General features: G+C 40.3%; 1 protein-coding gene across 1 annotated transcript in view; it reads left to right on the top strand.

The window, feature by feature from the left end:
* LOC131246404 (hydroxyacylglutathione hydrolase 2, mitochondrial-like) overlaps nt 1-17,150 on the top strand; it is a 53,130-nt gene that overhangs the window by 28,632 nt on the left and 7,348 nt on the right. Inside the window, exon 3 of the mRNA XM_058246511.1 lies at nt 2,509-2,712. Coding sequence (XP_058102494.1) covers nt 2,509-2,712 — 204 coding nt within the window. The remainder of the gene's footprint in view (nt 1-2,508; nt 2,713-17,150) is intronic.

The raw sequence follows: 17,150 nt of genomic DNA, 5'->3' as shown, positions 1-17,150 counted from the left end.
AATAGCATATCTCTAGTCCCAACTTATTTCCTTGCATATATACATATACCTACATATGTGAGCTCACACATGTGCCTGTTTGTATGCCTTTTCCTTCAGCACAAAATCTGCACCAACTCCTTGAATGAATCCAAAAATAACCAAAAAATTCCCAAGCCCCCTATTAAAGTATACAACATTTATAGAAGAAAGATAAATTTCCTCAAACTACACAGAAAATTCCCAAGCCTCACACAATTAACATCACAAGGCCATGGAGTCTTTCATCGAGCTATGCATTACTCATACGTTATAATACTAGTCCCATACAATGTTGTCAAAAGCGTTATCGTATCGCAAATCATAATGGGGGTTGAATCGTATCGTAAATCGTAAGATTTTTTATTTTTTTTTATGATTTTCTTAAAATATTTTTTAAAAATATGAAAATTTTAAATAAATCAGGAAAAAAAATTAAAAACTCATCAATCATCCTTTTTTCCATCAATATACACCAAGTACCATGTTGTGATAGTTTTGAAGGATTCTTATCTTTCCTTTTTTTGTCTTTCAAGAAATTTCCTTAGAAAAATACAAGGATCCTTTAATAATTTATGTTCTTGCTACCTTTCTTGAATGAAGAATCATGTTGGAAAAGTGGCATTTGATTCCGTAGACCGATGAAAAAAGATATTTTGATTTCTAACCATCATTCCACAGTACATATAAGTCAACATGATCGTAACCATTCCAGATAAGTCATGCATAAATTTAGTGTTTTGACCAATTAAGTAAGAAATCGTAAAAGAAAAGCTCCATGATTTAACTTGATGAGAATATATATCATTTAATCTCTTGTAAAGAACAAAATAAAATAATTTACCTTTTCTTATTGTCTCCTTTTTCAACACCACTGTAGATGTTGTAGAAGCAAAAAATATTTCATTTTAGAAATGATTTAATGAAAGTATGATAAAAACATAACGTACAACATAATTGAAATCCCATCTTCTCCATGTGTGTAATCCTTTCACAAATATTTCTACTTAGGGCATGTTTGTCAATCATGCTTGATAACCCTCTTCACGTAATATGAAAAGAACATGTTAGAAGACTCAAACTCCTGTGCCATATGTACATTAAAGATCCTGTTCTAATTAATGATGGCATCTTTATTAGCACCAGTTAGTTCACAAATTATAGTAGCTCCTACTTCCAGAGCTGGCATTGTAGTATATGTTCTTCCTTAGTCGTAGATCATTCATTTATTTGATAGTTCACAATGCCAGATATGACTAGTGATTTAAGTATCGGTATTGAAGCATGTATCACACCCTTGGGTTATGGAAATGTCGGTGTCACATGGGAAATATCGCATGTATTACAAAATGTATTGTTGTTTTTGGGGAACATTGGGAAATTTGTCGAATTTTTCAATAAAACTTCAGGGGATGTTAAAAAAGACATTATTACACACTTAAACTCAAAAGATCATATAAAACAAGTACACATAATAAGTTTCCTTTGTATAGGGTCCTAAACTATGCATTGTCTGACAGAATGTGATGCAATTATATTCATAATCAGTTCATATTATTTATAAATCATAGAAGACGTATGAAACAAAATAACCAATAACTTCAAAACCCAAAAATAAGTAAAAATATGCATGTGCTGTCAATACCCCTATGCGGCTGTGCCTCAGACCCATATAAAGTACATGTGAAATCCGGGCCTGTTGTTTTAGCTAGAAGAGTGGGTGAATGGGGGTTTAATTATGGATTCCCATTTTCCTTCCATTTTCCTTTGTAAGTAGCCTCCTGGTCTTAATTCTCTCTCTCTCTCTCTCTCTCTCTCTCTCTCTCTCTCTCTCTCTTAATTCCCCTGCGTGTCTCTACTCTTTGATTTTAATAAAGCTGACAGTCTGACACTAACAAACAGATCAGTTAAACTTAAAAGAGGTTAATTTCATGGAAAATAGTTTTACTTACTGAGAAACAGGATCCTTGAAAGAAATCGTATCATCATATTTAGTGGATGCTTTTTGGAATTTGGTTTATCTCATTCATCTTCCTCACTATTTCCTGATTTCAGCTAATAATGCAATTTATCCCTTCAATTTCTTGTGATATCAGCCCTTCCTTACCCACATGAAATACTTGCATAAAAGTTCCCTATTTACCACTGGCATTTCTTATTCCATCTGCTAATAGTTCATTCCTTTCCATAAGCAGACAGGTCCCTTTAATTTTCCAACGCAAAATGATTTTAAGCTTGTCAAGGCTTGTGTTTATGGATAGTTGTGGTTGTTCATGTGTGATACATCATACATCATGATATGATACAACTCGATTCTTCTTCCCTTTTCAATATCTTTTCTTTAACAAAAATATGATATATATATATCCTACTTAGGTTATGTGAAGCCATGGAAACTTCTCATTCTATCATCTAAATTTTTAAGCCGCTCACATCGTAGTTATAGATGCTTCCGTTGCTAACATTATCGTTGAACACTCTTGTATTCAGGTACCATGCCTCAAAGATAATTATGCATATCTTCTACATGATGTGGGTACGGGTACAGTTGGAGTTGTAGACCCTTCTGAAGCTCTACCTGTGATAGATGCACTGAGTCGGAAAAATCAAAACCTAACATACATACTCAACACCCATCATCATTATGATCACACTGGTGGGAATATGGAGTTAAAAGCAAGGTATGGTGCAAAGGTATGATAAAATTTCCCTTTTGAATGGTATGATAATGAGTCCACCGTAGACTTAAGCGTTCAAAATATCGGCATCACGTTACGTATCACACCCTTGGGATATAGATATGTATCGATTATCGCACGGGATATATTGTTTGTATCGGGTAATTTATTGTACTTTTTTGGGAAACATGGGGAAACATTGGGAAAATGGTTGAATTTTTCAATGAAACTTTATGTATTGTTAAAAAAAACCTTAATACACACTTTTAAATCGCAAGATCTCAAAAAGGAAGTGCACATAATAAGTTTCCTTTATATAGTGTCCTAAGCTATGCACTGTCTGCCTGAACTAATGCCACTATATACAAATTGAATGCATAACATTTAGGGTATATGTGATGATCGTTTCATCAAACACTTCTAAATACTTTGAAATTAGTCTCAATTGACAAGTGGTTGAAGGAAAATTTCAAAAAAAAATATATTTTTAATAATATTTTATTAATTTTTAATTACAAATGAATTTTGTTTTTTGAAAATTGCCAAGGACTTAACAAATCAGTAGACCAGCCCCCATGCATGCTTGATTTCATGTTTGGAGTGCAACATTGCATGCAATTTGGGAGAAATTGGGGAAATTTCGAATTTTTCCCAATTTTCCCCAAATCGGATCACCTACACTCAAGTTTCAAAAATAGAGTATATGTGATGATCATTTCATCAAATATTCTTAAATACTTTGAAATTAGTTTCAATTGATAGCTGGTTGAAGGAAAATTTCGAAAAAAAAAAAAAAACAAACATGGAGAACATGAAAAACAATGGATATTGAAATCAAAGCTCCTACTAATTTTTATTTTTTTATTTTTTTTCATGTAAAACATGAAGAACCAATGGATTTTTAACCTTTTGACACTAATTTAACATAATTTCAACAAAAAAAGGGACTGGAAATTGAAAATGCTCATCGAATCGAACATTTGGGATGTATCGGCACTACTTGTGCGTTTTGTATCACACAGGTGGGATACAAGATATATCGTGGGATATATTGGCCGATATCGTCGATATTTAAAACATTGGGCTCAACAATAGGTTTTTTTTTTTTTTTTTTTTTTTTGTACTTTTGGTGCTCCTAGCTTCCATGTTCTCCCAAGAATCTCAAATGTTAGTTTCTTTTGCAAGTATCTCCAATTGCCAATGGTCAATTGTAACAAGATCATGAATTACTTTGCTATTTTCCCCGTAAAAACAATGTTGAATACCTGTAGTGTGCCAATCACGTATCTAGTGCCTCTTGAGGCACAATATTATCATACCTCCATGCATTGTTTTAAATATCGACGATATCGGCCGATATATTCCACGATATATCTTGTATCCCACCAGTGCGATGCGAAATGCACAAGTAGTGCGATATATCCCAAATGTTCAATCTAGTGAGCATTTTCGAATTTCGATGCTCTTATTTTCTGTAAATCGAGTTAAATTAGTGTCAGATTGTTACAAATTCATCATTTTTCATGTTCTGCATGAAAAATCATGGATTGGGAGTTTCAATTTCAAGATTTCGAGAAGATGGGCAGAATTGCGAAAAATTGAAAACAAAAAATCAAAATTTCTCAATTTCTCGCAAATCATTTGCAATCTGTGTTCAAACATCACATCAAACGTGTCTGTAACCAAATCTAGTGATTCTTCTTTTGCTTTTGAATGTGTTGCTTGTGTTTTCATTCGTTTTCTTATATTTATAAATTATATGAATAGACATTGAATATACTTGCATCAATTCAGTTAGACAATGCATAGATTAGGACCCCATACAAAGAAAACCTATTATGTGTACTTGTTTTTGTAATGTTTTGATTTATAAGTGTGTATTGATGTCTTTTTTAACAATCACCAAAGTTTCATCGAAAAATTCAACCAATTTCCCAATGTTTCCCTATATTTCCAACAACAACGATACATTACATGATACAACCGATATATCCCATGCGATAACCGATACGTATCCATATCCCAAGAATGCGATAAGTAACGCGATATCGATATTTCGAACACTGCCTCCATGTCCTTTCTGCAAAAAATGCATACATGGATGAGATTTATATAGTTCATTTGGTATTTCCAAAGTGAATGGGACAAGGTCCAAAACTCGGTGTGTTTGGACGAGCTTAGCCCAAATGAAACACAAAACAACGAAAATCAGCAATGGCTCCACTCAGTGGGAAAGGGTCCATTTGTCATAATAAATAATAAAGATGGCCCAATCAAAGAAAATTTTCTTGCTCAGTCAACAATCAATGGTGGAGCCCGTAGGAGATCTAGTACAAATCATCATACACGTGCAATGGGATGATACACAATCTGAGGGCACAAAATGTTATGCTATCCACAGGTGTGCGTGCGTGTATGTGTGCGTCTGTGTGTGCATCTCCATCAGAGGTTGGCATTAACCCCCTCACCTTGTTGCACTTGTGATAGGTGAATTAATTGCTTGTGTTCTGGACAAGGTCCCTTTTTTGTGGAGGATGTAGCTTTGTCGATGAGACTAAAGAGGGGGCAAATTCTAAATTGGAGGTTTTAGATGAAGGCTCTAGTATCTAGAGGCATAAAAATTAACAGAACCAAGACAAAGCATTTTGATTGCAAATTTAGCATACTCTACAATTAATAATAATTATAGAGGTGAGGCTTTAGTTAAAGGTTTGGGAGGAAGTGATTCCTCAAAGCCGTGTGTTTCATTACCTTGGCTCTATTGTTCAAAAGAATGGGAAGATTGATGAGGATGTTTCCAATATAATCAGAGTCAGGTAGGTGAAGTGGAGATGTACTTTTGGAGTGTTATGTGATCGCCTCATACTTATGAAACTTGGAAATTATTTTATAAACTATTTGACTGGCTGTCCTATAAGGGACAGTGATGCAGGACGGATGGCCATTAGCCAGAACAATTTAAAGCACAGAATAATGCTAATAAATCACTAGCTTAGTGAATTTAAGTATTTAACTATGCTCAGATTTAAGGCTGAATCACAACCCATCAGTTAGATCTTATAAAACATGATTAGATAGGACCTATTGAAGGTATGACTTCCATCTAGCATAAGAATTGATCTAATTCTAAAGGGAATCTCTTGGTTTGTTAAAGGGTTTAAGAACTAGGGTTTTGAGATTTGGGGATTTTGGACAAATTGTGGTTTTTGCAAAATTAGGGAATTTTGGGGAAATCAGGATTAGCGTTTAGATGGTTTAGATGTAGGGTTATGGGGAATTAGGGTTTTGAGAATTATGATGATTTAGAGCTAGGGTTTAAATTAGGGTTTTGGGAAATCTAGGTTCTAGGATTCGACTTGAGGGTATTAGGTGTAAGGTTATGGATATAAATTCGGCAGCTTCAAAGGATCGGAGTTGCATTACCACTCTACATTCAAAGATATCCTTGCAGTCAAAAGAGCCATCACCAAGTTCCATTTCCACCTCATTGGGCATGCCTTCCACATTGAAATGGATGTCTTCTTTCCCCAACATGCTCAAATTCACACAAAAGCAGTTGCCTCAGCCTCAACTGCTCCGTTGGGCGAATTGGTTTTTACAATGGTCCTTCACTGTCTGACACATCAGAGGCAAGACAAACGCACTTGCATATTTCCTATCTCGACATCCTCAAGATGCTATCCTTAGTCTCACAGGAACAACCAATAGGCCATACTGCATCCCAATCCCACAACCATTTTGTATCTAACCAATAGACAAAATTCCACCCCTCCCAGCCCAAATAGAAGAAATCATTTTTGAGCTATATTTTGCACACAGCAACCCGTTCTAGCTCCGAGCTCATCTTGAAATCCATCTACGAAATAATCCTCCTCTTCTTGAGCTTATCCCACATCCTGATTATCCATATCTCACTCCTTTGTCTTTCAAAAATTATTTCACATGCACCAAGCAACTCCTCTACCTCCTCTGGTATCTTTTCACCACTCATACAATGGTCGTTATCTTCAATGCTCCTAGGTTCTCTTCCTATCTCATCCAAATGGAGCTTGGCCGTTTTCCGCTTACAGATTCACGGTGCAATATGCTGAAATGGATGCGATGGTTCTATTCCATCCACCAATGGCATCAAATTCTTGTAGAAGGCCTTACCAGCCACCGACAATTTGTGACAATCCATTTTCATATAAGTCAATAGATCATTACCACCGTAGCATATGAATCTGAAAGATGCCCCTTTGCCTGACACTCCTTTGCAGATGCACAAGCTGTTGTCCAAGGATGGTACAATTTTGATAGGGCAAGGCATCACCAATTCTATCACATGGAATGGTAGGTTTTCATACATGAGCTCCTCCATGCCAACAATGTTGATCACTCCATTATTCCCTTGGAGATTCTTGAAAGAGCAGTTGTTAACCCTTCAACTGCACCAAGCGAACGGCTTGCTGATATCCTGGTGAACTACTACGAACATCATGGACCACGCACTTGGCTGGACACTTTTCGCCCCATTGAAATTGGATCACCCAAAGACTCGGATGGAAACACACTAAGTTCAGATTTTGACCCGGACTGATGTAGTTCTATTGTAATACCAGTGGTTTCTGCCTCTGGTTTTGGTTTGCTTTTGGTTTTATTAGTAGGTGGTTTTATTGTTGTAATGCCAGTGGTTATCGCCCCTGGTTTTGGTTTGCTTTCGATTTTATTACTAGGTAGTTTTACTGTTGTAGTACTAGTGGTTTCCGCCCCTGGTTTTGGTGCGTTTTCAGAACTGTGCCCTTGGTTTTCTAATACTAGAAGTTTTGCGCCCCTTGTTTTCTATGTTAATCCAGCCTTTGGCTATAAAAGGAAGCGCTCTTCTCTGTTAAGCATCGAGTTTTTGGCATTCAGAAAATCCCTATTGTTCTATCTTCTCTTGTTCTATATATCTTATCTTGGTATTCTGCATGCTTGCTGGTAAATGAAAACATGCTTGATGGTAAATGAAAATGAAGCACACATGTTTTCTATGTAAATTCAGCTGCTAAATGAAAATAAAGCACACTTGATGCAGAAACACCGGTTGTTCCACTCTCCCTAAATCACCCAAAGACCCGCCATAAGGACTAAGTGCCAAAGCGCTTTAACAGTCTTCCCATTAACTGAATGCTATGGCATGATGAAGTCTTCTATGGATTTTGGCGTCATCCACATTGTATTGAAGAGGGTAAGGGCTGAATCCCAAACCAATCGGGCATAGGCACAGTTAAGGAAAAGGTGGTCCGCTGACTTTGCATCTCTCATCCACATCAAAAAGAAATTGGGGATGACCAGAGATTGTTTTTGCAGATTATCAATGGTGAGGACCCCTTCCTTCTGACCAACCACACAAAAGCTGCAACTCTAGGGGTTGCACCATATCTCCATGAGCGGCGAGTTTTGGCCTTCAACCCTAATTGAGTACTCCAAATCAGACTATAGGAGTATCGAACCAAAAAGCAACTAGACTTGTGACTAAGCTAGACCATCTCGTCCCAACCCCCTACAATAGGATGATGGCCTTTCAATAAGTCAAGAAGCCGCAACATACCATCCACTTCCTCTCCCCGAAGATCCCTCTTACGGTCCTATATAGGGGAGCCCAAACCACCTGATCCCCACATAAAATAACATTGATCGATTGTAATGTTTTTCATCGGGAGTAGTGTAACGCCCTGAAATTCGGGGGTCGAGCATAACTCAGCTCCCGAGTTCCAAAATATCACTTATGCAACATATTTAATGATGGATGTATGTTGATTGTATTAGTGCATAAAACATGGAATAGATTAAGCCAAAACACAAATATGATTCAGGGATAAATGAATAAAGCAAGCGGAAGACTTATAGAAAAATATGTGTACAAGTGTAAATCCCTGAAGTACATATACAAACCAGGTCGTATAAAAGTGTTACTTAACAAAATTATAAGTATCAAGTTACATCATTTAAATTCCAAAAAAATAATCCCAGCATCCCACGCATCAGACCAAGGCTCGCTAGAACCCGTCTGAAAACTGCATATAAGAGAAGGCAGCCTCATCATCATCCATCTCCCGCTCTGCCTCAGAAGTCGCATCAACATCTGCAACATCAGAACCTAAGACGAGTCTGGTAAGTGTTTAACACCGCCCCAGAAACGTAGGAGTGAGTGATCAACTCAGTGGAACAATAAGGCACTGGTTAACATGTTATCAGTTCAATCAAGCAGTAATGATAAAGCAGAACAATTAAATAAATCCTAAGTACTCTTATTAATGCAAGGATGTATGCAAAATGATGCGTGCCCTCACGCGTACACCCTCAGCGTCTTCATCTTACGTTACGCATGACACCACCTCAAAGTGCGCCACATCTACAAAGCACATGCAAATGCGGTGCATGGATATGATTACCAAGTTGTTATTAGTCCTTTTTCATACAGCAGGATTGGGAAGCTAAGATACCTTCCTCATATCACCATCCAAATAGTGATCCATACTAGGGTCGTCAATCCTAGACATCTCATAGGATCATATGGTTTCAGGTCGTAGCAAAGGGCTCGTCACCAATCAATGCACGCCTTTCATACCTTCGCTACTACACTAAGGCTCGTCACCTCAATGCGGTATCCAGGCATGCTCGAGGTCACTACAAATGGCTCGTCACCAATCAATGTAGGCCGACAGCACGAATATAGTGTCCCATACCACCATAATCGGCTCACGAGTTTAGTTGCTCACTGGTCACTACGGGGAGGCTCGTCACCCCAGCGTAGGCCGACAGCTCGACCATGGTGTCCCATACCACCATGTCTGGCTCATGAGTCTTAGCGGATCAAGGTACCATGATTAATAGGATTTCACTGGTAAGTTCGGTACCCTAGATTCAAGCAGTAGCGTCCAATACATGGTGAACATACATCGGACAATCGGGTTACTTGACGAACTCGACTAGCACGAGCGCACGTTGAGTAGAATGATATAGAGTGCGCAAACACTCCGCTTGGCCAAACCACTGCCGCCAACTCTAATACGACTCGGGTTCGTCTAATACGTCCTACGTGGCGAAAGCAACCTCAACCACGATCTTAAGGCAGATTACCGATTTCCTGGACTAATGCATAGTCCCAAACACGTTACACTACAACAGGTAATCATATTGAATGTAAAACAGTAAAGGAACAACAACTCAAATCATGGTACATAAACATTTGAAGAATATCAACTTAACATAAATGTAAGCATATGTAATGCTTGAATTTAAATGACAAGGAATGTAACTTGCATAAAGGAAATCATGCACATCAATAGGAGTGTTGAGAATCACTTCTCAACGCCCGCAATTAGTGTAATTAGTTACACTTTAGATCATTCATGCATTCCTACAAACACTTAGAATACATGGAACAACATATATGACGTATGTTGCAATACACACCTTTGGACAATTCCTTTTACCAAGGAGTCGTCATACATACATCTAGCATACATGCATGACAAATAATCATGGCAAACACAAGTGCGTATTTTATACGTATACGGTACTTTATACATACACATAGAATACACAAATCTCAATATAACACATGCATATCAGGAAAGCAACATAAACACAACATTTGGCATGTGAAATCTCATCCATAACAAGAATAAATCATTAACTGGCATTGAAAGCCTTGAGAACCATAACCTATACACTTAAAGTCCGCACCTTAAGCAAGGAAAGAAACATCGAACTGATTTAGACGAGTTGTCTTCTTCAACGGCGATAGAATACCCTAAAACAAGGATAGAAATGAGATACAACAAAACCAAGACTAATCTAAGCTCTAGCACAGATTAGGGTTAGGTTAACTTACCCCAAGATGAACTCAGAACCGTCAGAATAACGATTCAAAGTGAAGGTTCAAAGATGAAGAAGAACAAGAAAAAATCCAAGATGATTCACCAACTTCTCTCTCACTATCTCTCTCTTTTCCACTCTCTTTCCAAGCTCGGGTTAGAGAAAATTCGTATGGAAAAGAGGGCTAGGGTTTAAAGACTATAAATAGGCCTAATATTGAAGGAAATAACCCCAGGGCCAAGGTATACTTAAAGTATAACTAAAACCTGCCTCTTACGATCCAACGAAGCACTTCTGGTGGGCCTATAACCACGAAAGGTCGGACTTAAGCTCATTGACCATGGATCTAGGTCAGGCTGAGTTTTCGTACCGACCGGCTCTTCAGATCAGCCGTGGCGGACCACACTCAATTCAACGGTCACGGGATCTCGATCAGGTCCACAAGCACAAGGATATGCCTGGGCCACCTTCCCTGATCAGAGGGTGAAATTGGGTTAGAATCCAATGGTCAGATAGCTTAAAATCATCACGCAAGCGACACGACTCAGATTTCATAAAAGCTTATTAAATTCCAACCGTTCTCACACTCTTCACTCCGAACTCAATCAAATCGACCCAGAACATCACATGGACTTGATTTTCGAGGTGATGGTCAAGCCCAACATAGTGACCGCAACAGCCTAAGATCATCGCCATCGGACTTTCGATGCGCGGTCCAGGTCCGATCCAGATCTTCCAAAAATTCCCCAGAACAACTGGATTTAGCGATGGATCTCAGATTTCAGAGTAACGTAGCGCTAACTAATCTACAAGTTTTGAGCCATGCAGATACAATTTAAAGTGACTGATGCGAATTTCACAAGCAATCGAGTATAGCGCTAATTACCCCAAAAACAACTACTAAGGAAAGATTAGCACAAAAATTTCCAAGGTCGTTACAAGTAGGCTAGGTAATTTGGGAAACTCCACCATTAGTGGCCTTCCACCACACCGCGAGTCCTCCTAAAAGCGGATGCGCGACCCCCACCCAAGGCAAAAGACACCCCTCCCTGAATTTTGGGAGAAAACTTCAGATCACTTTTGATATAGGACATGAAATTCAAGTATGATGTGCAAGAATTCAGGCTTAGATCATACCAATTCAGAAACAATTACACAAATTCCACATCCCATATGATAGCCCAAACATTCAATGAAAGGGGAATCTATGCGGGTCCAGGATGACACAGGCTAGGGCTGGACCAATAAAAATTATAAGCCAATGAAATCAACCACACATGCATAAGAATTAGTCTCTAATCCAAGGGATTCCTCAATTTCAATTCAAGGAACCCTAGGGTAAAAAAATGGGCAAATAAATTAGGGTTAATGCAAACTAAGGCTAAGGTTTAGGAAATAGGAATGAAAAGAGGAAAACCTAACCCAGAGAAAGCTCCTGCGTGCAGATGGTGAACCGGAACTGACGCACGTGCGCGGGTGGGCTAGTTGCACGTGTGATGGAAGCCCACCTCCCCAAAGTGACACATAGGCCTTGGCCGGCCAGGAGAGACCTCCAATCCCTCCAAGTTTGACGACGATCCGACGTAAGGTCGAGGCGTAGTGCTCCGCCGAAATTTCAGCCCTTCTATAGGTCCAGATTATGGAAACTGGTTGTAGGGTGATGAATAGCTGCAAAGGTTGAGAATTTCAAAGCAATAATGATGATAAAAGATGAGGTATATGGATGAGAGAGAGTAGGGACGGAAGGGGATAGATGTGGCTTCACAGTATGTAGTTAGCCCTTCGAAAAGGGAGGGCTTCGCACCCACTTTTGAATTCTTCCACAACTCACGAAGAGAGTAGAAAAATAAAGCAGGAATTTGTTTTATTAAGCTTGAATGAATGAAAAGAACTACAAGGGGTGCCTATTTATAGGAAAAATCTTATACCCCAAAACTCGCACCATGTGCACAACCTATTACTTGGCAGTGAAGTAAATTAAAATAAAAATCAAACAAAGAAATTCAAAGCGTTCATGATGTTATAAATAATAACAATAAGCAAAACCTAAAATATGACATCAATTCGACGAGTGGGCCACGATCGTGAGGTCCCATAATGGGTTTTTCTTGACTATCGGGCCCACCTTTTTTAACCAAAACTTCATCTTTTAGCTAGGAGGCCCTCCCTGGACATCGTCATCGAACCAGATCGATGGTGGGGCCCTCCTGCATATGTACATGTGTAGGGGGTGGCGTGCGTGCGCGTGTAGGCGGCGTGCGCACGATGTCCTCATCAACTCTCCTCGGCTGCGAAGATTTCGCCACTGGCGAAATAAAACTCCTGTACTGCTCCAGGATGTCAGGATCAAGTCTCTGAAGCTCCTCCTCAGTAAGCTATGTGCTGTTTGAAGCTGAGCGTGACTTCCATTTAACTAGGTACTTCTGAAACCCGCCATCTGACATGGAAACTATCTCATGGTCCAGGATATCATCTATTTCATCTCTGGGTGTATGAAGGTTAGGTATGGGAGATATAGGCTGGGATGAAAGGTCAGGAAGAGGCCATGGATCAAGGGGTAAATCTGGGGAATGAGGATGGGTGGGCTAAGGGCCGGATAAAGTATCAGTGGGTCCCTGAAAAGCAACTAGATCCTCCACAATGATATGACCCACATCCATAAGAACTACATCATACCAAATTGTGTCTTTATATGATCCAAACTGAATAGGGACAAGACAACGGTGCGAGACTGGAATGGATGTTTCATCAACCCAAGAGACTCTGTAGGGTTGAGGATGGGCTTCCAGCTTCAAACCCAAACAACTCACAGTGCTAGTCGATGCTACGTTGGCACAACTACCACTATCCACGATCATCTTACAGCTCTTTTCCCCACATTTTGCACAAGTGTAGAAGATCGTGTTGCGGCACCAGTCATCGGTGCTCTTGGCTTGAGCCAAAGCGCAACGCACAATTGTGAGGGTCGCAGGCAGACTCTTGCATTCCCTCTTCCTCATCACTAGGGGTTTCAACTGGCTCATATTCCTCCTCCCCACCATCACTCTCTGGGGGCACTACTACTTGCTCATCAATAAGGAGTACTTTGGTGCCCTCTCTCGTGCCACACTGGTGAGCAAAATGACCAAACCCCTGACACCTAAAATACCTAGTGGCCCCGCTTCCATGTGAACTAGACCCGACAATCTCTTTACCCTTATCATCCCTGGGTCTGGGCTGAACATTAGGAGAAGGTTTGTTTTAAAATCCCGTGTTAGGTCTAGCCCCAGAGGGGTTGGCCTTAGCACCGGATTCACAAAACTCAAACCGCCTTCCCACAGATGCTTTAAGGTATTGCTTGACATCTAACACTGCTTGGTACAATTGTTCAATAGTATTTATCTCTTTGGCGAGCAATTCTCTCCTGATTTTAGGACGGAGGCCCGTTTTGAAATGAGCAAGGGTAAGTACTGGGTCCTCATTAAACTCACAGCGGGTCGAGTATTCTTCAAACTTTTCGATATAGTCCGCAACACTCATGGAACCCTATCGAAAAGACTCACTCAATCAATCGTAAGCGATAAGAGAAAGGGAGGTACTTTTCTTTAAGCGTTTCTTTCATTTCTACTCAATGAACTATTGGGAGTTCCCTCGCTCTTTCTTTCTTTCGCTTAACTGTCGCCCAAAACCTCTTTGCTTGACCCACAAGCTTCATCTTGGCAAATCGGACTCGTCGAGCATCCGACATATTATACCACTCAAAATAGTGGTCCACATTCGCCAACCAATTTAGAAAGGCTTTAGGGTCCAAGTGGCCATCAAATGTAGGGGCATCTACCCTAACTCCCTTCAGGAGTTGTAAATCTGGGTCATATTGATCATGATGTCCCTCACAGGGTGAGTGCACAGGTATGCGCCCATGACCAACTCCTTAGCTTCCTCCATTCCTTGATCTAACTTCCTAACCAACTACCTGAGATTAGGCATCCTCCCCAGTGGTGGGGTTTGCCCTGAAGGAGGTTCTATTTCTTCAAGGCGTTTATTTATGTGTTGTTCCAAGTGCTTATTCAAGGACTCAATCTGTTGGGCTAACTTGGCCACTGTTTCTTGCAGTTGCTCCATGTTTAGTGTGGGGTGCAAACCGAAACCACGACCCGTACGTGTGAGCATATACTGACTTGCTCAACCTAAGGACTTGCTACGGCAACTATATGCGTCTAAAAACTAAATGACCCTACGAGACTCTATATGAAGGAGACTACACACTGCTACGAAAATTCAGCTATATATAGCAGCTATATATGATGGACTGGATGCATGAAGGACTCAAACAAACTAAACCCTAAATATGTGGCGAATTCCCCTGCAAGAACCCTAGGCTCTGATACCAAATTTGATGCAAGACATGAAATTCAAGTATGATGTGTAAGAATTCAAGCTTAAATCATACCAATTCAGAAACAATTACACAAATTCCACATCCCACATGATAGTCCAAACATTCAATGAAAGGGGAATCTATGTGGGTCCAGGCTGACATAGGCTAGGGCTGGACCAATAAAAATTGTAAGCCAAACGATGTCAAAGGGAAATAGAAATCAACCACACATCCATAAGAATCAGTCTCTAATCCAAGGGATTCCCCAATTTCAATTCAAGGAACCCTAGGGTGAAAAAAGGGGGCAAATAAATTAAGGCTAATGCAAACTAAGGCTAGGGTTTAAGAAATATGAATGAAAAGAGGAAAACCTAACCCGTGGAAAGCTCTTGCGTGCAGATAGTGATCCGGAGCTGACGCACGTGCGCGGGTGAGCTAGCCGCACGTGTGATGGAAGCCGCCTCTCCAAAGTGACACCTAGGCCTTGGTCGGCCAAGGGAGACCTCCAATCCCTCCAAGTTTGACGACGATCCGACGTAAGGTCGAGGCGTAGTGCTCCGTCGAAGTTTCAGCCCTCCTATAGGTACAGATTATGGAAACTGGTTGTAGGGGGGTGAATAACTGCAAAGGCTGAGAATTTCAAAGCAATAATAATGATAAAAGATGAGGTATATGGATGGGAGAGAGTAGGGACGAATGGGGATAGATGTGGCTTCACACCGCGTAGTTAGCCCTTCGAAAAGGGAGGGCTTCACACCCACTTTTGAAATCTTCCACAACTCACGAAGAGAGCAGAAAAATAAAGTGGGATTTTTTTATTTTATTTTTATTAAGCTTGAATGAATGAAAAGAACTACAAGGGGTGCCTATTTATAGAGAAAATCTTATACCCTAAAACTCGCACCATGTGCGCAACCTATTACTTGGCAGTGAAGTAAACTAAAATAAAAATCAAACAAAAAAATCTAAAGCATTCACGATGTTCTAAATAATAACAATAAGCAAAACCTAAAATATGACATCAATCCGATGAGTGGGCCACGATCATGAGGTCTCATGATGGGCTTTTCTTGACTATCGGGCCCACCTTTTTGAACCAAAACTTCGTCTTCTAGCTAGGAGGCCCTCCCTGGACGTCGTCATCAAACCAGATCGATGGTGGGGGCCCTCCTTCTGCGTACGTACGTGCATAGGGAGGGTGGCGTGCGTGCGCGTGTAGGCAGCGTGCGCACAATGTCCTCATTTCCACAACCCCGACGCCCTATATAAGAAGGAATCCTTTATCTCTCCCCCCTAAAGCCTCCCTCCCTCTATCCCAAATTTCCATTACCATTTTCCAAACAAGGCTTGATTAACATCCCCCAAGAGTTTGATTCCCACACCCCATTCTCCAAAGGCTGACAAACCTTAGCCCATTTAAGGAGATGGACTTTCTGCTTTGTCTCTGCCCCTCTCCACAAGAAGTCCCGCCGAAGTTTCCCCAACCTCTCCAAAATCGACCTTGCCATTTAAAGAGGGACATGAAATAAATGGGCAAGTTTGAGAGGGCTGCCTTTATAAGCATAAGGCAGCCTCCCAATGAAAGGTAATGAGGCTTCCATGTCGCTAGTTTCCTGTCCACTCTTCTGATGACCTTGCCCCAAAAATGTTTAGCCGATTTTCCAATGCACAATGGAAGCCCGAGATAAGTAGAGTGGACTCTACCGACACTGTACCCAAAAACTGAAGCCAACCTCTCAAATTCCTCGAAAGGAAGATCTATTCCTAAAAACTCTCTTTTTGAATAGTTAATCTTCAAACCCGAGATCGCCTCGAAGCACCACACAATTTTCCTTGAGTTTTCCACCAACTCATTATCTGCCTTGCAAAAAATGATTGTATTGTTAACAAATTGAATATTGGAGACCAAAGGGCTTGAGCTTGAAACTCCGAATCTGTGAATAAGGCCGCCTCCTACCCTTTGATCAACAATTGGCTCAAAAATTTCGACCACCACTACAAACAAAAACAGGGATAACGGATCCCCCTGTCGGAGGCTCCTCGAAGCCCAAAAGATCCATGGAGCCGCATTTACCAGCACAAAAAAGGAAGCCAATTTGACACACTCAAGCATCCAAGCCCTCCACTTGGGACCGCATCCCAACCTCCCAAGCATATAGTCTAAGAAATCCTAGTCAACGTGATAGTAGGCCTTCTCGATATTCAGCTTGCACACAACTCTTGTCGAGCCTTTAGAATTAATGCACTTACGA

Source organism: Magnolia sinica, chromosome 5 (assembly GCF_029962835.1).
Source record: "Magnolia sinica isolate HGM2019 chromosome 5, MsV1, whole genome shotgun sequence".
Classification (NCBI taxonomy): domain Eukaryota; kingdom Viridiplantae; phylum Streptophyta; class Magnoliopsida; order Magnoliales; family Magnoliaceae; genus Magnolia; species Magnolia sinica.
Note: the sequence above shows the minus strand (reverse complement) of the source record. Positions and strands in the feature narration are given on the sequence as shown.